This window comes from Leucopleurus acutus, assembly GCF_964270905.1.
Source record: "Leucopleurus acutus genome assembly, chromosome: 15".
NCBI classification, from domain to species: Eukaryota; Metazoa; Chordata; class Mammalia; order Artiodactyla; family Delphinidae; genus Leucopleurus; species Leucopleurus acutus.
In genome coordinates this window covers 10,052,117-10,077,351 of record NC_139157.1, presented here as the reverse complement: position 1 = coordinate 10,077,351, position 25,235 = coordinate 10,052,117, and the positions used below count along the sequence as shown (strand labels likewise).

The 25,235-nt window shown below is 38.6% G+C and overlaps 1 protein-coding gene across 1 annotated transcript in view; it reads right to left on the bottom strand.

The window, feature by feature from the left end:
- The window catches only part of TMEM242 (transmembrane protein 242), a 45,476-nt gene extending 20,781 nt beyond the window's left edge, over positions 1 to 24,695 (bottom strand). The window contains exons 1-3 of the mRNA XM_082855538.1: positions 24,603 to 24,695; positions 23,987 to 24,087; positions 8,668 to 8,805 (exon numbers count right to left, since the gene is read on the bottom strand). Of these exons, the coding sequence (XP_082711664.1) occupies positions 8,668 to 8,805; positions 23,987 to 24,087; positions 24,603 to 24,690 (327 nt within the window). The 5' untranslated portion in view covers positions 24,691 to 24,695. The remainder of the gene's footprint in view (positions 1 to 8,667; positions 8,806 to 23,986; positions 24,088 to 24,602) is intronic.
- Positions 24,696 to 25,235: the final 540 nt, after the last annotated feature.

Genomic DNA, 25,235 nt, shown 5'->3' with positions numbered 1-25,235 from the left:
ATCTGCGTTGTGGAAAGATATACAGCACATTAAAAAAAAAAAGATTTCTTCTTAAAATTGTTAGAAGTATTTCAGTCAGGAAATACTGAAACAAAGCTTAAGGGGAAAGCGTGCGCTATCAGGTCTGCACTCCACAATGCTTTGGTTAGAGATCTGCTCATGTGAGACCAATTTTCTATGCTCAGTAAGAAAACCCAAGTGAAATCAAGGCTACCTTCCCTCCAGTGGAGTGAGACTGGGAACATTCTTGAGGTGATTAAGCCTGGTTTGTGTCAGGCCTGGAACAAGAAGGCTTTCATGGCAGAGCTTATCTTTCCTGGTAAGTGTTGCACATTCTTACTTTATAAAATGCTTTATAAGATGCTTGGGGCCCTATTTTACTTGTAAAAGGAAACTGGTAGGTTTTTAAAGAGGAATCTTGGCAATACGCCAAAACGGCTGATTTTCCCCGACCCTTGGCAAAAAAAAAAAAGGGACAGTACATCAGTCACTACGTCCCATTTTAAACTGAGCAAGTCCCTTTGATTCGGTCTCTCTGTCACCAAATTGCTCCTTGACATTCACACAGAGTACCTCTCACCACCGGGATGCCAAGCCCATTAGAGCTGCAATGGAATGGGAAATAAGAAATATAGAGATGTTCTTGTCACCTCAGACCTGAATTTAACTGATGCACAGTGCCACTTCCAATTAATTTAAAAATGATTCCAGGAAAAATATTCCTCACTGCTTAAGCTGTTTGAAGGCCCGAGGGCTTGACAGATGGAGCTATCTCTGCAAGATCATGACGACTGCGTTCTGGGCGGTCTAGGAAGTACCATCAGGAAGAGGAAGCAAGGCGGCGGCTGCTGACATAAGGCAGTCAGAATAAGAAACTGAAGCTTTCTTCCTGGGGGCGGAGCTGGTAGAAATCTTTGGAAGCACTGAAATTAGATTAGGCGAGGACACAGAGGGAAATGTTTCAGCCGTGTTTCAGAGTTCCCCTGCAGACCACTCAGAAGTGGCTACCATTAAACAATTTGCCAGGAGACTCGAATTTGTTTTTAATCTTTGACCTAAACCAATGAAAAGTATACAGCATGAAGTTTATTTCCTTCTTAGATATCTTAGAAGTTAAAAACTTTTAAGCTTTTCCATAGTTTTATTTTACATGTGGGGTTCAAGCATTCACCCTACAATGCTGCTTTCATTTGAAATAAGTAAACACAGTGTAAGAATAAATGTATTTAATGTGAGATACACCAGAATGTTGGTAAAACTGAAATTAGCAAAAAGTAAAAGAAATTTGACTGTAATTAGCAAAAGCCCTCAAGCTGGTCATAAGGTAATTAAGAAGTGAGCCTAAATATTAATATAAAAGTATGCCTAGCAACAGCTACCAAAAAGAGCTGGAGAAAATAAATTTTATTAGAGTGCATTCACCATTGTCTCAGAGATAAGGTATAATATTACTTCTTTTAAAAGATCTTTCTTATAATACATACACATGGCCAATAGGCACATGAAAAGATGCTTAACATTGCTAAGTATTAGAGAAATGAAAATCAAAACTACAATGAGGTATCACCTCACACCAGTCAGAATGGCCATCATCAAGAAGTCCACAAATAATAAATGCTGGAGAGGGTGTGGAGAAAAGGGAAGCCTCTTGCACTGCTGGTGGGAATGTAAATTGGTGCAGCCACTATGGAGAAACGTATGGAAGTTCCACAAAAAACTAAAAATAGAGTTGGCATATGATCCAGCAATCCCACTCCTGGGAATATATCAGGACAAAACTGTAATTCAAAAAGATATATGTACCCCTATGTTCACAGCAGTACTATTTACAGTAGCCAAGACATGGAAACAACCTAAATGTCCATCAACAGATGAATGGATAAAGAAGATGTATATATATGTACAATGGAGTATTACTCAGCCATAAAGAAGAATGAAATAATGCCATGTGCAGCAACATGGATGGACCTAGAGATGATCATACTAAGCAAAGTCAGAAAGAGAAAGACAAATACCATACGCTATCACTTACATGTGGAATCTAAAATGACACAAATGAACTTATCTATGAAACAGAAACAGACTCACAGACACAGAGAACAGCCTTGCAGTTGTGGGGGAGGGAGGGACCGGGAGTTTGGGAGTAGCAAGCGCAAACTATTACATAGAGAATGCATAAGCCACGAGGTCCTGCTGTACAGCACAGGGAGCTCTAGTCAACATCCTGTGATGAACCATAATGGAGAAGAATTTTTAAAAAAATCTTTCTTTGAAGAGGAAAGTCATATGACACTTTTTAGAGAAATATTTAAAATATGTATGTTTTAACATGTTTTATTTTTTTAAAGAAAAAGAGGTCTGGCCTTTTGAGCAAAAAGCAACCTATATTAGATGAGGAGGCAAGACTGGGGCTGGAGAGTATTCGTGACTCCAGTCACAGATTATTTCCATAAAAGCCTCTACAGCAGCAAGGTCTTCAGAGAGACACAATAAAGGAAGAAATTTTCCATGTATCAGATTGGCAAAAGTTTCAGAGTAATAAAAGCTACTAATGGCAAGGGTGCTAGGAAACTTGTATACATTGCTGGTATCTTCTAAACTGTATAAACTTTCCTGGAAGGCCATTTAGCAACAAATATTAAAAACATTTTAAAAATACACTTTGATTCAACAATAGCATCTTCTGTCTTTAGAACACATTTCTTGACAAAGAAGAGTACAAAAAGATGTATGCCTATAGAGGTTCACATGGTGTTTGATAGTGAAAAATTACAATCTAAATGCTGTTGGCTGGAGACCGATTAAGTAAATTATAACATACAACTGAGTACCATGTAGCCATTAAAAGTGATGGAGATTCATATACTCCACTGTGCAAAGATGTTCTTATGAGTATTCAGTGAAAAAAAGTTCCATAGTAAAACAGTATTTATATATGATTATATGTGCATGCCTACAGAAGCTCTACAAGGATGTTCCTACTATAATAAGTGATTACAATTCAGGGAGATCTTTGGTGATTTTTGTTTTTGACCTTTTCTACACTGATTTTTTCTTTTCATACAATGAGTACATATATATATATATATATATATTTTTTTTTTTTTTTTTTTTAAATTAAAAAAAAGCCATGGGCTTCCCTGATGGCACAGTGGTTAAGAATCCACCTACCAATGCAGGGGACACGGGCTCGAGCCCTGGTCCGGGAAGATCCCACATACGGCCGAGCAGCTAAGCCCGTGCGCCACAACTACTGAGCCTGCACTCTAGAGCCCACGAGTCACAACTACTGAAGCCCACAAGCCTAGAGCCTCTGCTCTGTAACAAGAGAAGTCATCGCGATGAGAAGCCCGCACACCGCAACGAAGAGTAGCCCCCGCTCGCCGCAACTAGAGAAAGCCCGCGCAGCAACGAAGACCCAATGCAGCCAACAAACAAACAAATAACTAAATAAATTTAAAAACCCATTTTTGTTTAAAAAAAGTAGGTCCTAAATATATTTTTTCTTTGAAAATAAACACCAATATATGTAAATAAAAACAAATACCTCTTATCCCATGGTTAAAAAAAAACTCCATTTATAAGAGTTAATTTTAAAATTTAAATCTCTGGACAATTTACAGTATTTTACAATAACTGAGAATGTTTCCATTCATGGTTTTATTTCTATCGATGTTTTAGCTCCTGTGAAGACAACTATAAATGACATGCAAATTTAACTACGCCAGGTATCATGAATATATTCTAACACAACCACAGTAAATGTTAGCAGTGGGTGATTCTGACCAGTATTTTGAGATAACTTCAAACAAATGCAGAACACGGGTCCATTAGGCATAAAAAGCTATAGTGATTCCAATCATATCTATCAGGAATTTTTTATACACCTTATGTTTTTCCTTCAAAGGGAAGAAAAAAAAACAAGACAGCCTAACCATAAATATGCTCAACCTCTTGCTCAATACCTACTATAAATAATAAAAGGTAAAAAAGTTTTAACATGTAAATAACTATAGGTGGCATGGTTTTTTCTTTTGACAACTGGGGGATTACCAGTTAGTATCAATAACGCCCTTACTGCCTGAAGAGCATTTATCTCCACTATTCTCTAAACTTAAAACATCTGCCCTAATAAACAATCTAATCACATCACCATGTTGTGCACTCACATGGCCCGAATGCACCAGGATCATGTGCACAGCTGCAGTAGGGAACCGTGAACCCATAGTGAATGTTCATTATTTTCGCAATTCAGTTCCTGTTATAAAATTAATGCTGCCTCCATCATAACACATGATAAAATACCATAATTCAAAGTAAGTGATGAACCCATTCTGAGCAATCAGGCCATGCCCATGGCTGGTTAGCAGGGTGGAGCTGGTGTGGCGATGCCAGGCTGGACCTGCACTGATTCCTACGCTAAGGCAGGCAGGGTGCCACTTTAAATCCCGGGCAGCCTGATCTGCTACAGTTGGCTGACAGGATAGCTTCCACTAGCTCTCCTTTTTTGGAACCTCTGATTAAATGATCTGTGTAAATTAAAATTTTTTATTTATATCTGATGTATTAAACATGTTCCATGTGAATGAAATTCTGCACTAATTATGAATAAACAAAGAGTAAATCCAAAACATTTCTAATAAACTGAAGAGCTTTGCTTTAAGCCTTTTCAGCCAGCAGATGTAGCTGTGAATTAAAATAGGGAATGCAAGCTGCTCTTGGTCAGCCACTAGATGGCACCCTTTTCTATGGAACTGGTTTACACTGGAGATTTAATACAATTCAACTATTTTGACACTGGATTCATTCTGATTTACATGCATTTATCTAGAATGATCATCTCAATTACTTACTGAGTGCACAGACCGCAACCATTTTTGCGCAACATTTTTTGACTAAAACTTTTCATTCCTCATAGACACATGACATTTCCTAATGAGAGGAAGTAAACAGCGATGAAAGTTCATCACTGGGGGCTTCCCTGGTGGCGCAGTGGTTGAGAGTCCGCCTGCCGATGCAGGGGACAAGGGTTCGTTCCCCGGTCCGGGAAGATCCCACATGCCGCGGAGCAGCTGGGCCCGTGAGCCATGGCCGCTGAGCCTGCGCGTCTGGAGCCTGTGCTCCGCAACAGGAGAGGCCACAACAGTGAGAGGCCCGCGTACCGCAAAAAAAAGTTCATCACTGGAATCGGCAACCTCATCAAAACTCTCTAAATGCAGAGCTTCCCTCGTGGCACAGTGGTTAAGAATCCACCTGCCAACGCAGGGGACACGGGTTCAAGCACTGGTCCGGGAAGATCCCACATGCTGCGGAGCAACTAAGCCCGTGAGCCACAACTACTGAGCCCACATGCCACAACTTCTGAAGCCCACACACCTAGAGCCCGTGCTCCGCAACAAGAGAAGCCACGACAATGATAAGCCCGTGCACTGCAACGAAGAGTAGCCCCCGCTCACCGCAACTAGAGAAAGCCCGCACGGAGCAACAAAGACCCAACACAGCCAAAAATAAAAAAAAATAAATTAATTAAAAAAACAAACAAACAACTCTCTAAATGCAGAACCGAAATATACCACATTGCTCTCCACAAGCTTCAGGGCAGGGTCATATAATAAGAATTTCCTTGGAAAGTCACCCATAACGCTTAAAAACCTATGCCTTATATACTAACAGTCCACTGGGGAGTGCTGTCTTAGTTCAGTGCCAGGCTCAGGGTAGGCCCACAAATGTCTTTTGAATAAACAAATTAATAAACACGACTGCTTTTAAAAGATGTATCCTAAAAAAGTATCAGTGGGTTCATTTTTCTGTGAGACTTCTCGGATGTGGAAATCAAACTGACATGCCTAATGACTTACCAGTAGGGAGAGGTTATTTGCATTCTCTCTTTTTGGTTAAAGACATGAAGATGCAATATAAAAGGATTCCAAGTCTCCATACATTCAATAGTGCCAATCAGAAAAGAATCCCACCCCCAAATATTTTATTTAGGTAATAATCCTCTTATCAGTGCCATAATACAAAAACTTTCACATTCTAGAAACTAAAATAGCACAGTCTAGCCCATAAAGCCCAAGTTCTCAAGCATATAATTTAAATAACCTAATTTTGTTGGTCTATGAAAATTTGGATTGATTCATTATGACTCTTCCAAATCAAAGACTGTTCATATTTTCAAATACCTTAAAACTTTACTACTCAATTTATGACCTGCATTACTAAACTCTAGAAACATTACCTATCAATTCCATGCGCTCAATGTGAAGTACTGACAGACCGTCATTTTAATAGAAACCAAAAGCTTAATAACTTTATTATTATTTGCATGCCCCTCCCCCAAAGCAGATTTCATATGTAGTCAAGGAAGTTTTGTGTACTCCTAGGCAGTTGTGCTTTATAGTCAGCATAAATTAATAAAAATAAAATCTAGGACTATTTTTAAAAAAGCAGTATTATTGTCAAAGCAATACATATTTAAGAATTACACAGAAAAGTAAAATACAAAACTCACCCCCACGCCCATAATTCTTTCACATATTACCACCAAACATATTTCCTCCCAATCTTTTCCATTTGTTTTCAAATAACTGCTCTCATATGAAAAAAGAATGGCTGGTCCTATACGAGAATGAAGTCAATTGTGATGTTGGGAGGTCCACACTGAAGATACCCAGTAAAACCTGTCAAATGATCAAGACTGTGTGGATCATTCCACAGTCAAAACCAGATTCACTACCTCCTTCCCCTTGCCCCTTCCACCTACTCCTTTATTTCCCACCTTAGCTAAGGGAGGTAAAATTGAAAACGAACCAGGTTCTGCAGACCATCAGACTTAGCTTCAAATCTTGACTCTGCCAATTACAAGCTGTGTGACTTAACCTGAGTCCCTATTTCCTCATTTACAGAATGGGGCATATTAACACCTACTTCATAGTTGTTGTGAGGATTAAATAATCTATGTCTAAAATGTCTGGCACAATGCCTGAAATGGAAGAAGAGATTTTATATTGGTCAAAGCAAAATTGAGGTAACAATAAAAATCATCAAAAATCTTCAGTCATGGGTTTTCTAACTTTTTTCAAGTGATCCCTACTTTATTATTACAAACAATGAGTAGCAGGCAGTTACTTAAAAAATAAAGGTTACTTAGACTAGGAAAAAAGCGACATCTGTTTGTCTATCAGTATATTTTAAGTGAAAAGTACAATAATGCCTATGTAGTTATTATTAAACTAAATGTGAAAAATTCAATAATAATAATACCTATTACTCCAGCAATTCCCTCTCCCTTGCATCAATTCCCCCCTCCACTGACTCACTCCTATCAGCACGCACACATGCTGTTAATTCTCCCAACTTTAAAAAAAAAAACAAAACCTCTCTTGATCCCATTCCCCCTTCTAGCTACGACTCCATTTCTTTCTTTCTCTTTACAGCAAAGCTCAAGACTTGCCCATACACACTGCCTCCAAGCTCTCTCCTCCATTCTCCTTCGGATCCACTCCACTCAGGCTTTACCCACCAATGACCACCACATCTCAGTGAACTACCAGTTCTCATCCTACATGACTTATACCCAGCATCCTCCTCCTTGAAAGATGTTTTTTCACCTGGCATCCAAGTCACCATTCTCCTGGTTTCCCCTGCTTCTTCAACAGGGAAACCTTCTCTCATTCCTCGACCTCTAAACCTTAGGAGCTCCTAAACCAAGGGCTCCTTCCTCAGACCTCTTCTCTTTTCTCTCTACATTCACTGTCTATATGAGCTCATCTGATCTCATGGTTTAAATACTATCCACATACTGATTTAGATCTTCACCTTGACCTGTTCCCTGAATTCCAACTTCTATATCTAACTGCTTGCTTGACTCTCCACTTGGCTATCTAAAATCTACCTCAAACTCGTAAGTCCCAGACTGAGCCCCTGACATGATCCCCTAATATCTGCTCCTTTCACACTGGTCCCATCCATTTTCCAGTCGTTCAGACCAAAAGCCTGGAGACATCCTTGACTTTTTCTCTCACCTCCCACATTCAGTTTATAACAAGTCCTTGTTGCCCCTACCTTCAAAATATATCCAGAACCTCTTTTCAACAACTCTACTTCTGCCACCCATTCTAAACCACCACCAATTCTCACCTGTCACAAAGATCCTGGTCCACAGAACTTCCTACCAACAGTTTAAATAAAAAGAAGCCAAATATTCCGAATGTACAGCTTTTTACCTAGGAGTATAAGTTACACACACACAGGTACTAGGCTCTTTTTCCAATAATGTGTAAACACATTAATAATTTAAATAATAATTTTAAAATGCTTTATTTTAAACGATGTTTATATATATGGATGTCAAACAGCATAGAAAGTTGTTCCAAATTATTTTACTGAACAAGTAGCTCCCACAAATTTATACAGAACGAACATTTGCTATGCATTAGTCATTACTTAATTATATTTGAAGTTTCACCACCCTTATATATTTAAATTATTTATATGATTTACAAGTAATGAGAAGCTGCCTAGTTATTAGTAAAAATTTAGTCAATTCTCTGTCATCACTTCACAAGACAGTGAATAAACTGTATGCAAATTTGAACCTGGAAGATTTAGACCGCACAAAGTAGAATAAACATTCCAGATAGCAATTATAGGACTGCAGTTACTTACACTGTGAACTCCTAAGGCCTTCCAGACTGCGAAGCTGATCACACCAACCCCACACCAGGCATAAAGTGAGCCCCACCCCAGGGCTCGCAAGGCAAGGGAAGACCCGCTCTCCGGTAAGGCAGCCGTGGCCACACTTCCCTGCAATGAAGACACAAAGGTTCTGGTAAAAATCATCATTCTGAAAGAAAAAATATTTGGAAAGTGTTTGAAATTAATGACTCTCTGTGTCAGCACCATGATACTAGGAAGCCAGACCAACCCAAGTTCATGCACTTAATAACTGCATGACTTAAGGCACAACTGCTCTGACAAATATTTGAGTGTGCAAGGCACTGTGCCAAGATCTGCGCTAGGTACACAGAGCAACTTCTTTCTGACAGAACACTTAAGACCTGGTGAGGGAGGGGGGAAACACAGACAACTAGAAGTAAATTATGATCTAAATGGAAAGGGCAACGACAGAACTGCATATACATACAGGGCACTGTGTACCCAGAGAAGGAGGACACCTGATCGACTTGCAAGAAGGGGAAGTTTTAAGGAAAGCTTCCTGGAAGAGGTGTGCTAAATCTAAATTTGAGAAAAGACTTGTGATACAACTCATTGTGAGGACTTCTAAATATTTATGCAAAATGCCTGACATATAGTAGAAATTCAGCTCCTGGCAACTATTAATAAGAAACTAGAAAAAAAACAGTAACCCTCCTCCCAAGTTTCAAGATATAATATTAAGGTAAAAATCTACAATTATACTAATTGAACAACTTTCAGACTATCAGCATAACGAACTTGACTAGAGAAGAATAAGAATGCAACGAGCACTTCAAAAAGGAATAACCGAGGGAGATCCCTGGTGGCCTAGTGGTTAGAATTCCAGGCTTTCATGGCTGTGGCCTGCGATTATGGAAGTGAGATCCTGCGGGCAAGGCCAAAGGAAAAAAAAAAAAACTGCCCCCATTACGAATTGTGCTGGGGTTGGGGGAGGGGTGGGTGCACTGTAAAAAGAGATACTGGGAGGAATGGTGTACTAATTTCTAAAGTCCCTTCCAATTCCATGACTTAGTAATTTATGAATTTATTTATTTATATTTATTTATTATTTTTGGCTGTGTTGGGTCTTCAATGCTGCATGCAGGCTTTCTCTAGTTGTGGCGAGCGGGGGCTACTCTTCGTTGCGGTGCGTGGGCTTCTCTTGTTGCCGAGCACAGACTCTAGAGCACGCAGGCTTCAGTAGATGTGGTGTGTGGGCTCAGTAGTTGTGGCTCGTGGGCTCTAGAGCGCAGGCTCAGTAGCTGTGGTGCACAGGCTTAGTTGCTCCGCAGCATGTGGGATCTTCCCGTAGCAGGGCTCGAACCCATGTCCCCTGCACTGGCGGGCAGATTCTTAACCACTGTGCCACCAGGGAAGCCCCACGTTTAAAATGTAAGTTGACAGTGTATTTTTATTTAAAGATTTAAACTCTGAAATAAAGAAGATACTCCTCCACTACACTGGTCAGACACTCATTGGAGGACAATATCTAGGGTTAGTGTCTACTAATTTAGGTTAGAAGGAGCTCATAATAAGAAAACAACAAAACAGTAAAGCTCTGATATGAAGGGGACTAATTTAATTTTTTGTAAAGTATGGTGATTCTATGGATGTGGTGAGCTCTTTTTCCATATCTATTGTTTCATGAATAAAACTGCACAAGTGGCATTCACATGCTAAATGTTTCTTTTTACTATTGATACTAACTATTAAATTACATTGATCAGAAGGACTAAAGCCACATTTTTCCTTATACTGTTAAAGAACCATTAATCTTATTTTAAAATGAGATTAATTTTTAAATAAGATTGCAGGACTGCAATCCCCCAGGGACCCTGTATTTCCAAATACTATATCACAGTTAATAATTTTATATATATATATGCACATAATTATATATATATTGCTCCCTTACTATATGACAAGCACTGTTCAAAGCATTTTGCATATAGTAATTCATTAAGCATTTTACTTCACCTTACTCTGTGAGACATGTACTATTATCCTCATTTTACTAAAGACCAACTAAAGTAGAGAGAGATTAAATAACTTGTTCAAGGTTTCATGCTTATAAAAGCTAGAGCACTTCAGCAGCCTGGCTTTACGGACTAAGTGGAATTCGCCATTCAGTCATTTATCACTTCTGATTCTAAATACAACACAATACAAAATGTAAATGAAAGTCTCTTTTTAAGTGGAAACAAATCATAGTGTAAATTAGAATAAAAACATCATTACTTAGGATAATTCAAATATTTACACTACTGGAAGTAGAGAAAGAAGTGATAATACTTACGGGCCTACTTGAAATGTAACCAAGGGGCATTCACTTATTCCCATAGTTTGACATGAATATGAAATGTAATTTATCTTTAAAAATTTTTTTAAAGGAGACTGCAGAATTTAGGAAATATTAAGAATTTATTATTTTTCCCTGTGAGCCTGTCTGCTAAAACACATTAAATATCAACGAACAAAAATAGTCAGAAACAATAAAAACTTGAACTTCCTCAAAAGTTGTATCTTATTTTTTTCCGATTATATATCATCATGGAAAATTTGGTATGTATGAGAAAGCATAAGAATGAATGAAAAAAAAACTCCCTTTTATTATTCAGTAAAAACCATGTTAGACATTTTGACATATTCTCCCTCCTTCTGATTGTGGACATTTTAAAAACAACTTAACACCATTAAAATGTTCTTAATCTTCAACTTTCATCCTCTCATTGTGTCAAAAACTCAAATATTTTTACTGGTTACACGGCACTGATTTATCATAATTTACTTAGCCATTTGTTATTAATGTACGCTAGTTTCACTTTTTTATATTAATTTTTTATATTAAAAACTTCTTTGTGCCTAAACACTGACTTGCATTTCTGATTAAGTCCTTGGGGAAAATTCCTCAAAGTAGAATTATTAAGTGGAGAAGCATGAATATTTTATAAGCTGATAAACACTATAAACTGTTTTTCAAAAGGTTGTTCTAAGTTACAATGCTGTTTTATGAGGACCATTTCAAGTTGGCCTGCATTAGATGGTCTCAGTAAAAATAAAAACATGAAAAAAGAAACCTTTGAAATTTATATAAGACTATTTATTTTCTTTGCGGTACGCGGGCCTCTCACTGTTGCGGCCTCTCCCGTTGTGGAGCACAGGCTCCAGACGCGCAGGCTCAGTGGCCATGGCTCATGGGCCCAGCTGCTCCGCGGCACGTGGGATCTTCCCAGACCGGGGCACAAACCTGTGTCCCCTACATCGGCAGGCGGATTCTCAACCACTGAGCCACCAGGGAAGCCCTATAAGACTATTTATAACTTACATTTCTATTGTTACTGAGAATTATTTGTCCAAGTTATTATAAGCCAATGTTCACATCTTTTGAATTGCATATTCATGGTTTTTGTCCATTTAAAGTTTTCTGATTTGTATATTCTTTCTATATTAATGTTCTTTGAAGCCCTTATACCTATCATATGTGCTATCATATTTCCCTAGTTTGGTTTGCTTTTATCCTTTTATTTTGCTTATTGTTTGTTTTTGGTCAAAAATGCATTTTAAACTTACTAAAATTTCCCTCATCTGGAAATTGGTTCAAGATGGCAGAATAGAAGGACATGCACTCACTCCCTCTTGCGAGAGCACCTGAATCACAACTAACTGCTGAACAATCATCAACAGAAAGACACTGGAACTCACCAAAAAAGATACCCCACATCCAAAGATAAAGGAGAAGCCACAATGAGACGGTAGGAGGGGCACAATCACAATAAAATCAAATCCCATAACTGCTGGGTGGGTGACTCACAAACTGGAGAACACTTATACCACAGAAGTCCACCCACTGGAGTGAAGATTCTGGGCCACACATTAGGCTTCCCAACCTGGGGGTCCAGCAACAGGAGGAGGAATTCCCAGAGAATCAGGCTTTGAAGGCTAGCGGGATCTGACTGCAGGACTTTGACAGGACTGGGGGAAACAGAGACTCCACTCTTGGAGGGCACACACAAAGTAGCGTGCACACTGGGACCCAGAGGAAGGAGCAGTCTCCCATAGGAGACTGAACCAGACCTACCTGCTAGTGTTGGAGGGTCTCCTGCAGAGGTGGGGGCCTGCTGTGGCTCACCATAGGGACAAGGACACTGCCAGTAGAAGTTCTGGGAGGTACTCATTGGCGTGACCCCTCCCAGAGTCCACCAATGGACCCACCAAAGAGCCTGTAGGTTCCAGTGCTGGGTCACCTCAGGCCAAACAACCAACAGGGAGGGAACTCAGCCCCACCCATCAGCAGTTTTAAAGTTTTAATGAGCCCCGCCTACCAGAGCAACACCCAGCTCTACCACCACCAGTCCCTCCCATCAGGAAACTTTCACAAGCCTCTTAGATAGCCTCATCCACCAGAGGGCAGAGAGCAGAAGCAAAAAGAACTACAATCCTGTACCCTGTGGAACGAAATCACATTCACATAAAAACAGACAAAATGAGAAGGCAGAGGATTATGTACCAGATGAAGGAACAAGATAAAACCCCAGAAAAACAACTAAATGAAGTGGAGATAGGCAACCTTCCAGAAAAAGAATTCAGAATGATAGTGAAGATGATCCAGGACCTCGGAAAAAGAATGGAGGCAAAGATCGAGAAGATGCAAGAAATATTTAACAAAGACCTAAAAGAATTAAAGAAAAAACAAACAGATGAACAATACAATAACTAAAAGGAAAAGTACACTAGAAGGAATCAATAGCAGAATAACTGAGGCAAAATGGATAAGTGACCTGGAAGACAGAATGGTGGAACTCACTGCCATGGAACAGAATAAAGAAAAAAGAATGAAAAGAAATGAAGACAGCCTAAGAGACCTCTGGGACAACATTAAATGCAACAACATTCGCATTATAGGGGTACCAGAAGGAGGATAGAGAAAGGACCTGAGAAAATATTTGAAGAGATTATAGTTGAAAACTTCCCTAACATGGGAAAGGAAATAGCTACCCAGTCCAGGAAGCGCAGAGAGTCCCAGGCAGGATAAACCCAAGGAGAAACACACCAAGACACATAGTAATCAAATTGACAAAAATTAAAGACAAAAAGAAAAATTTAGGAAAAAATGACAAATAAGATACAAGGGAACTCCCATTACGTTAACAGCTGATTTCTCAGCAGAAACTCCACAAGCCAGAAGGGAGTGGCATAATACATTTAAAGTGATGAAAGGGAAGAACCTACAACCAAGATTACTCTACCCAGCAAGGATCTCATTCAGATTCAACAGAGATATCAAAAGCTTTACAGACAAGCAAAAGCTAAGAGAATTCAGCACCACCAAACCAGCTCTACAACAAATACTAAAGGAACTTCTCTAAGTGGGAAACACAAGAGAAGAAAAGGACCTACAAAAACAAACCCAAAACAATTAAGATAATGGTAATAGGAACATACATATCGATAATTACCTTAAACGTGAATGGATTAAATGCTCCAACCAAAAGACACAGGCTTGCTGAATGGATACAAAAATAAGACCCATATATATGCTGTCTACAAGAGACCCACTTCAGACCTAGGGACACATACAGACTGAAAGTGAAGGGATGGAAAAAGATATTCCATGCAAATGGAAATCAAAAGAAAGCTGGAGTAGCAATACTCACAGTAGATAAGATATACTTTAAAATAAAGAATGTTACAAGAGACAAGGAAAGACACTACATAATGATCAAGGGATCAATCCAGGAAGAAAATATAACAACTATAAATATATATGCACCCAACATAGGAGCACCTCAATACATAAGGCAAATGCTAACAGCTATAAAAGGGAAAATCGACAGTAACACAATAATAGTGGGGGACTTTAACACCTCACTTACACCAATGGACAGATCATCCAGACTGAAAATTACTAAGGAAACACAAGCTTCAAATCACAAGTAGACCAGACAGATCTGATATTTATAGGACATTCCATCTGAAAACAGCAGATTACACCTTCTTCTCAAGTGCACACAGAACATTCCCCAGGACAGATCACATCCTGGTCACAAATCAAGCCTCAGTAAATTTAAGAAAACTGAAATCATATCAAGCATCTTTTCCAACCACAACGCTATGAGATTACAAATCAATTACAGGGAAGAAAACGTAAAGAACACAAACACATGGAGGCTAAACAACACGTTACTCAATAGCCAAGAGATCACTGAAGAAATCAAAGAGGAAATCAAAAAATTCCTAGAGACAAATGAGGATGAAAACACAACAATCCAAAACCTATTGGATGCAGCAAAAGCAGTTCTAAAAGGGAAGTTTATAGCAATACAAGCCTACCTCAAGAAACAAGAAACATCTCAAATGAACAATCTAAACTTACACCTAAAGGAAAGAGAGAAAGAAGAACAAACAAAACCCAAAGTTAGTAGAAGGAAAGAAATCATAAAGATCAGAGCAGAAATAAATGAAATAGAAAGAAAATAGCAAAGATCAATAAAACTAAAAGCGGGTTCTTTGAGAAGATAAACAAAATTGATAAACCTTTGGTCAGACTCATCAAGGGAAAGAGGGAGAGAACTCAATTCAATAAAATTAGAAATGAAAAAGGAGAAGTTACAACAGACACCACAGAAATACAAAGCATCCTAAGAGACTACTACAAGCAACTCTATGCCAATAAAATGGACAACCTGGAAGAAATGGACAAATTCTTAGAAAGAGGTAACCTTCCAAGACTGAACCAGGAAGAAATAGAAAATATAAACAGACCAATCACAAGTAATGAAATTGAAACTGTGATTAAAAATCTTCCAGCAAACAAAAGTTCAGGACAAGATGGCTTCACAGGTGAATTCTATCAAACATTTAGACAAGAGCTAACACCCATCCTTCCCAAACTCTTCCAAAAAATTGCAGAGGAAGGAACACTCCTAAACTCATTCTACAAGGCCACAACCCTGATACCAGAACCAGACAAAGATACTACAAAAAAGAAAACTACAGACCAATAACACTGATGAATATAGATGTAAAAATCCTCAACAAAATACTAGCAAACAGAATCCAACAGCATATTAGAAGGATCATACACCATGATCAAGTGGGGTTTATCCCAGGGATACAAGGATTCTTCGGTATATGCAAATCAATCAATGTGATACACCATATTAACAAACTGAAGAATAAAAACCAAATGATCATCTCAACAGATGCAGAAAAAGCTTTTGACAAAATTCAACACCCATTTATTATAAAAACTCTCCAGAAAGTGGGCACAGAGGGAACCTACCTCAACATACTAAAGGCCATATATGACAAGCCCACAGCAAACATCATTCTCAATGGTGAAAAACTGAAAGCACTGCCTCTAAGACCAGTAACAATACAAGGATGTCCACTCTCACCACTATTATTCAACATAGTTCTGGAAGTCCTAGCCACGGCAACCAGAGAAGAAAAAGAAATAAAAGGAATGCAAATTGGAAAAGAAGTAAAACTGTCACTGTTTGCATATGACATGATACTATACATAGAGAATCCTAAAGATGCCACCAGAAAACTACTAGAGCTAATCAATGAATTTGGTAAAGTGGCAGGATACAAAATTAATGCACAGAAATATCTTGCATTCATATACACTAACAACGAAAGATCAGAAAGAGAAATTAAGGAAACAATTCCATACACCACTGCAACAAAAGGAATAAAATACCTAGGAATAAACCTACCTAAGAAGGTAAAAGACCTGTACTCAGAAAACTATTAAGACACTGATGAAAGAAATCAAAGATGACACAAACAGATGGAGAGATATACCATGTTCTTGGATTGGAAGAATCAACACTGTGAAAATGACTATACTACCCAAAGCAATCTACAGATTCAATGCAATTCCTATCAAACTACCAAAGCCATATTTTTACAGAACTAGAACAAAAAATCTTAAAATCTGTATGGAGACATAAAAGACCCTGAATAGCCAAAGCAATCTTGAGGGAAAAAAACAGAGCTGGAGGAATCGGGCTCCCTGACTTCACACTATACTACAAAGCTACAGTAATCAAGACAATATGGTACTGGCATAAAAACAGAAACACAGATCAATGGAACAGGGTAGAAAGCCCAGAGATAAACCCACGCACCTTTGGTCAACTAATCTATGACAAAGGAGGCAAGGATATACAATGGAGAAAATACAGTCTCTTCAATAAGTGGTGCTGGGAAAACTGGACAGCTACATGTAAAGAATGAAATTAGAACACTCCCTAATACCATACACAAAAATAAACTCAAAATGGATTAAAGACCTAAATATAAGACCAGACACTATAAAACTCTTAGAGGAAAACATAGGAAGAACACTCTTTGACATAAATCACAGCAAGATCTTTTTTGACCCACCTCCTAGAGTGATGGAAATAAAAACAAAAATAAACAAATGGGACCTAATGAAACCTGAAAGCTTTTGCACAGCAAAGGAAACCATAAACAAGACGAAAAGACAACCTTCAGAATGGGAGAAAATATTTGCAAACGAATCAACAGACAAAGGATTAAACTCCAAAATATATAAACAGCTCATGCAGTTCAATATTAAAAAAACAAACAACCCAATCAAAAAATGGGCAGAAGACCTAAATAGACATTTTTCCAAAGAAGACATACAGATGGCCAAGAAGCACATGAAAAGCTGCTCAACATCACTAATTATTACAGAAATGCAAATCAAAACTACAATGAGGTATCACCTCACACCAGTTAGAATGGGCATCATCAGAAAATCTACAAACAACAAATGCTGGAGAGGGTGTGGAGAAAAGGGAACCCTCTTGCATTTGGTGGGAATGTAAATTGATCCAGTCACTATGGAGAACAGTATGGAGCTTCCTTAGAAAACTAAAAACAGAATTACCATATGACCCAGCAATCCCACTACTGGGCATATACCCAGAGAAAACCATAAATCAAAAAGACACATGCACCCCAATGTTCACTGCAGCTCTATTTACAATAGCCAGGTCATTGAAGCAACTTAAATGCCCACTGACAGACAAATGGATAAAGAAGATGTGGTACATATATACAATAGAATATTATCAGCCATAAAAAGGAACGAAATTGGGTCATTTGCAGAGACGCGGATGGACCTAGAGACTGTCATACAGAGTGAAGTTAAGTCAGAAAGAGAAAAACAAATATCATATATTAACGCATATATGTGGCACCTAGAGAAATGGTACAGACGAACCGGTCTGCAAGGCAGAAGCAGAGACACAGATGTACAGAACAAACATATGGACACCAAGGGGGGAAAGCGGGGAGGGGTGGTAGTGGGATGAATTGGGAGATTGGGATTGACATATATATATATACTAATACGTATAAAATAGATAACTAATAAAAAACTATTTAAGTAATAGAAGACATGAAGAGATTAAAATAAATAAACAATGTACATGACAATTTAAAAAAACATCTTATTGCTACAAAAAAAGCTAACCATCATTGGTGCCTTCGGCAAGTCAGTAATATTTTTATCATAGTCACATCAGAGATCACTGATCATAGATCACTGTAACAAATAAAGAAAAGCTTGAAATACTGAGGGAATTACCAAAATGTAACACAGAGACACAAAGTGAACAAAAAAAAAAACCTTCCCTCATTCAAGTCACAGTCCTTTCTCTTTCCTTCTAGCTGTATTTTTTTTTAAAAAAACTTTTACCCCTAACTTTTTAGCTCAGCTGGTATTTACTTTAGTTTTAATGGAAGCTGATAACTAAAGGGAGTTTACTCCCCCAATAGCTTAGCATCTGCCCCAGCACCACTCTATAGATTAATCCTTCTCCCAACTTATTTAAAAAATTAGAGAGGTTTGGGCTTCCCTGGTGGCGCAGCGGTTGGGAGTCCACCTGCTGATGCAGGGGACACGGGTTCGTGCCCCCGTCCGGGAAGATCCCACATGCCGCGGAGCGGCTGGTCCCGTGAGCCATGGCCGCTGAGCCTGCGCGTCCAGAGCCTGTGCTCCGCAACGGGAGAGGCCACAACAGTGAGAGGCCTTAGCGATGCACCGTCAACATCAACATTGATTCTTAAAGTGATAATTTCTTATCGTGATGTTAATAATAATAAAGTAATAAAAATCTAACTATTAAAAAAAATTAGAGAGGTTTGTTTCTAAGCTATTTTCGTAATGTGAACTGATTTTTTAAAATAACAGAATCACACAGATTTAATTATAGAATCATTAAAAAGCCTTGATATCCAGAAAGTATATCATACTCATTACTTTTTTTTTTTTTTTTTTTTTACAGTACGGGGGTCTCTCACTGCTGTGGCCTCTCCCGTTGCGGAGCACAGGCTCCGGACGCGCAGGCTCAGCGGCCATGGCTCACGGGCCCAGCCGCTCCACGGCATGTGGGATCTTCCCGGACCGGGGCACGAAACCGTGTCCCCTGCATCAGCAGGCGGGCTCTCAACCACTGCGCCACCAAGAAAGCCCATACTCATTACTTTTTATCAAACATTTCTTTACCATTTTTATCTATTAATTCTTCCAGAAAAACCCTGAAACGTTTTGTCAAGTTCTCCAATTCCCATTCATTAGCATTTTCATTAGAATGACATCAAACATTAGCTAACTGGCAAGAGACAGCAAATTTATAACATCCTGTCTTTCATCGGGAAATATATTTCCATTTACTCAAGCCTTATTTTTTTAAGAATTTTCTTTATATTGCTCAACCCATTTCTTAATAAAGGTTTTTTTATGCATGCATTTGTGATTGTGAATGTTATTCATAGTACATAGAAACACTTTATCTGTATCCCCATGCCTAGACCTAGCAGATCTTATCTAATGACATACTTTTTGTAGATATATCCTGGTCCTGACCAGATTTTCAAGAGAGTTTTTCTTTAGTCATTTTCTATGATGAAAACAATATACTACTCTCTAATCTTATTCCTTCTTCTCATGTCGCTATAATTTCAGCAACAGATCTCACACAAATGCACTAATTTCTAATTGGCTTGCATTTTCATCCAGAAGCAGTATCATTAACCAAATATTATTACAGCAGGGTCAGTTTACGTACTTTGGCTTAAATTTTATTTTAGAAACTTAAATTAAAAATCTCTTATTTCCCTAAGAAGAAATTATATATGTATTACAGATATACATAAATTTTTTAAAGTCTACACAAACCCACATTTGTTTTGCTAGGTAAAAAAGGTAACTATGTATAAAAATAACCCTTAATAACACAGCAATACTCCAAATAAAATCTTAGGTTTGCCAAATTTTCAGATTAAAAAAGAAAAAAGGTACATGCTGTATTTGTATATCAGTCTCAGAAATTGATTGTGAAAGGAAGTGAGTTATTATCAGTTACTGTCTACATACTTCCAAAAATGAATTTTAGTGGAAATGATGTTAAAAAATTGATCTGCCCTTATTATTAAGTTTTTAAAAGTCTAGTCACAAGCTTTATCCGCTGCAGTTATACATCACATGACCTTCATATAGCCTGCTCAGAATTTTCAAAATGAACACTGACTGGTTGCAGGGAAAGACTGACTTGCCAAAAAATAATGTTGCTTTAAAAGATCTTTACATATAACCACATATGCTAGTCACATATATATAAATGAAAGCTACCTTTTTCTTCACTACCACATTGTTTATTTTTTTCATTTAAATTAAAATGAAGCCATGGGCATATGGAAGTTTGAATTTAACAAATCACAATGCAGTTATGATATTTAATATCCAAGATAAAACAAAAAAATTATTTTCCATTATTTTGTGTTTATAATACCTCTTATGCTTAAAGACACGGGTGCCCGTTATCTTGTATCTATTTTAACAAGAATTAATCTATTATTCACAGGTGCAGGACCTATCAAGAACGAATTGTTCAGCTTTTCCAGAAAGTTAACTGCTTACCTAAGAATAAGGCTCATGTTTTTAGTTTAGTTTTTTTTTTTTTCAGTTTAATCCTGGGCTGAATTTGACATAAATCAAACTGATATTTAAAAAGAATGCTCAATCTAGCTATTTCCCCTACAGAGCATTCTTACCTGATACATTTTGCTATATTCTTTACATCACAGAAACAGCCGTGTTGTTGTAACATAAACAATATATATTTTTTAAAGATTTATTTTTATAATTTCTCATAAGTTGTAACTATATCAGAAAGATGATGACTCACCCTTATGGTCTGTTCATTACCTAAATGGGTCTTGAAATAACTGTTATTTGAAGGATATTTAACCTCCAAAACAGGGGTTCTCAAACTTCCTGGTCTCAGGATCCATTTATACTTTGATCCCAAAGATTTCTGATTATGTGAATTAAAATAACCATCTTACAAAGCAAAACATTTAGTGCAAAGATAGGCAATGTTTTACATTTTTGTTAATTTTTTAAATGTCTGGTTTAATAAAGACAGCTAAATTTTCATATACGTGTCTATATTCAATCTGTTGCAATATGTTTATTGGTTGAAGTATATGAATAAGATCTCTCCTCATACAGATATGTGGTTGGAAAAGGGAGGAGTATTTTAATAGCCTCCCTTCTTTGATACTATACCCAAACTCAACAAATAGTTTCTTAAAAATTATCTGCAATATGGAATATAAAATCGTATCAATGAATTTTTGTACTTTATTACATTAAAACCCATTAGTCGAATCTGCATTTTTGAATGGAACTTTTATCCAGGCATCATGATCATTCAGAAAATAATGATTTGCCAAGATAACAGTTATCTTTCAACTGTTGACATCATTTATTTATTAAATACCAAAAAATTACATCATTCATATCCCTACCAATCTCATTAGAAAAGCCTTTTAGGGACTTCCCTGGTGGTCCAGTGGTAAAGAATCCACCTTATAATGCATGTGATGTGGGTTCGATCCCTCGTCAGGGAACTAAGATCCCACATGTCGTGGAGCAACTAAGCCCACATGCCATAACTACTGAGCTCATGCGCCTCAACTAGCGAGCCCGCGTGCCACAACTACAGAGCCTAGGTGCTCGGGAACCCACACGCCACAACTACACAACCCACACGCCACAACTACAGAGCCCATGCGCCCTGGAGCCTGCACACCACAACTAGAGAGAAGCCTGTGCACCACAACGAAGAGCCCATGTGACGCAATGAAGATCCCACGTGCCACAACTAAGACCCAACAGCAGCCAAAAATAAATTAGATAAATAACTAACTAAATAACTAAATCTTTAAAAAAAAGAAAAGCCTTTTAAGTGTTTGAGCAGCTGGCAAGCTCACAATGGCAGACACACATTTTCTAAAATCTAATTTTTACTCAAAAACTGGAATTTTATCACTGGCAACAAATACTAACAATTGCTTGCTTGAAGAGACAGGTTCATTTTGTTCATTTTCAAGAAAATGTCTACCAAATACTCACTTCTGAATAACTACAATTTGTCTGTTGCTCTTACAAGTGAAAATAATATGCCATGAAAAAAAGTGGCTAGTTCAGTGTGTATCTCACACAACTGCTTTTTCTTGAGAAAAACATATTACTTTGGTATAAAGCAGAAGCGCTATACGTGTACTTCCCATTTCTTCACACAGAATATTAAAGAGGTTAAGTTCAAGGGTCAAGATATTAAAAATAAATAATTTTACTTCTTCATCAAGGATACTCTTATGCAATGATGGGTTTAACCTGCACAGGAAGGAAGAAAACTATGCCTGCTACTATAGTTTGGGGCCACTGCCTCGACTACAGCAAGGCACCAGCCAGTTTTACCCTCTGTTGTTTCTGTATCATTAGTGCAGGCATCTTAGCAGTATTATGAAAATAACTGACTTTACAGACCCCCAACGGGTCTCAAGTATCCCCAGGGTTCTGTGGACCACAGTTTGAAAACCACCACATTAGACTATAAAGGCCATGTGTGATATCAAATCTCAGAACCACAAAATAGAATGCAAAGTTGTGAACATGAATATGTGCTTTTTTTTCCTGAGAGAGAATCGCTAGCTTTCATCAGATTCTCAAAAAAGATCTGTGACCCAAAGGTTATCATGTTAACTTGGATTTAGAAATCAACCAAAACTCCACTATTAAAACACCACTATCAGTCAGGTTTCACTGATTTCTTTCACAAAATATATATTTCTGCGCTGAAAATATTCTGTGACATAGGGGGAAAATGACCATGAGCTCATAACGGTGATTTGGGAAACTCCATAGGAACTCTGAGTATTCAGAGGGGAATCCAAATGCACTTGAAATGTGGTCTCTTGCCATTCTTAAGGCTTAAATATGATTATTAGATTATTAAAGATAAATACAAGTCAAAAAGGAACTCAACTGGTTTATGACTTTTCATATAACACTGTCTTCCAAAGCAAACATCAAATTGTAATTAGATTGTTATTTGTGTGATTATTTGTTTACCATCTGTCTCCCACACCAGACTTAGCTTTTTGAGGGGTACATATGTTTTGTTCATTTTTGTATCTCTTGCACCTAGTTAGCACAGTGCCTGCACATAAAAGATCCAAAATAAACATTTGCTGAAGCCATTAATGGATAAATAAACCTTATGAGGCAGATAGGGCAGAAACAGAACGATACAAAAGAACCACCACAGGGGAAGAAAATTTCTCAACTGGGAAAATGAAGTACACCTGTCCATGACTGCTCAATTTTGCTCATGGAATAAGGATTTTCTGCCCTCTGTAGGTTATAGTCATTCAACCAAAATTTACTGAGCACGTACTATGTGCCAGGCAATTTTCTAGGGAGTGGGGCTGCTGCACTGCACAAGCATGCATGGTTTCTGGGTTCAAGGAGCTGACCTATGTTTTTCATCTATACTAAGATGCACTGTATTTCATCATTTTAACATCTCTGAGAAAAGCCTCTTGCAGTGCTGTCTCAAGAATTTAATTGGCTTTTTTTTTCTTTTTTAGTGGTACATACAATATTGGGCCCTCTTACAACTGAGAATGATTTACCTAGATTTAGATTTAATGTCATGTTGTGAATAGGAAATGTACTGGATGAGCTTTCAAAGTCTTGTTCTGCTAAAAGTTTAAAAAGCGCATAAAGTACTTCTTTTTAAACGAAAATACAGACAGTTGATTAATTTGTACACTTTCTGAATCTATGAGGTGCACACTGGTTTACTTCTTAAAGTAATGTGAAAGGCCATCAACACTTTCTTTACTTTTCCTAGTCAAAACAGCTGCCGTTGATTTGTAAACAATAATGCTATGAATGGATTTCGGTGTCACAAACCTTATTGAACCATTCAGGACTTCTCTTTTTAGCCAATGATAGCGTTGTAACAAATCCAGCCAGCATTCCCGCTGCAGCAACAGTACCAAGGAAAATTCCACCTGTCAAGAGTTTTGGGGGTAGGGCATGGAGGGTGGGGAGAGGAAAAAAAAATAAAAACCCTTACGTTAAAAAGATGGACACAAGTAAGTTTCAGATACTATTTAAAAATCACTTTCGAATTTCGAGAAACGATGGGTAAGCGGCTCTTGGCAAAGGTAAATGACAGCGGCTGGGAAACCTGCGTGACCACACGACCTCTGGTTCCTGAGGCCATGCTAAGGTAGAAAACAGGCGCAGGGTCTCTTTCCCTCTTCCCGGGGACAACTGCGTGAAGTTTCTCCAGGGGAGCAAAAAGAGAGAGTGGGAGTTAGAAAAGGGAGGACACGAGAGAAACTGCAGAGGGAATGGGGGAAATGCAGCACATACAGAACAGCTCGCGGGACCAGCCCACGGACTAAACTCAGGGCACCCAAGCGAAGGTCTCCCTGGGCGGGGTGAGTGGGAATGCCAGCTCCAGCGCAGGCTAGGGCCCCGGGTGAGGTTACCCCGACACCCGCACCCCACCACACCACACCTTTAACCACGAAAAGCCGGTCATTAGTGGACGCCGGAGCCCCCAGCCGAGAAGACGGCTCCCCAGTCCCAGTACCCTGTGTCTCCATGTTTATAAGCCTCCACTACTGCGTCCGGCGCCAACTGGGACCGGGTGGAAGCGAGAGCTAGGCGGAGGAGAAAGGTTCCGCTGCCCCCTCCATCTGTGCAACCTGAATACCGGTCCGGAGAACGACCTTTGCCCCAAAACTTCTGTCCTCCCCCGCGCGCGAGCGGGGAAGCTGCTGTGGCTGCACCCCGGGGGCGGTGTCTTCCAAGGCTGTCAACCAGGGAGGATCATTTGCCTGCTCCAAGGTGATGATCGCTGCACTTTAATATTGTGTCTATTTGAAACACGGCTCAGCTTTGACTCTAGGGGGCAGTGAGGGGTTGCAGATTGCGCCAGGAGCCCAGTCCCAGCCTGGTTAGAGACCCTGCAGCTCTGTTTCCCGGTGAGCCGTACACTATGTCTGAAGATTTGGCCGGCGTTAACATTTCACGATTCTAAAAAGTAGGCCTCAGCCTTTTCTCTGTACTTTGCTGGGAAATTTCGTAACAGCTGTCGCTTTAGGTGTAAGGGACAGGCTTTATCCCTGGAAGACTGCCAGCCTATGAG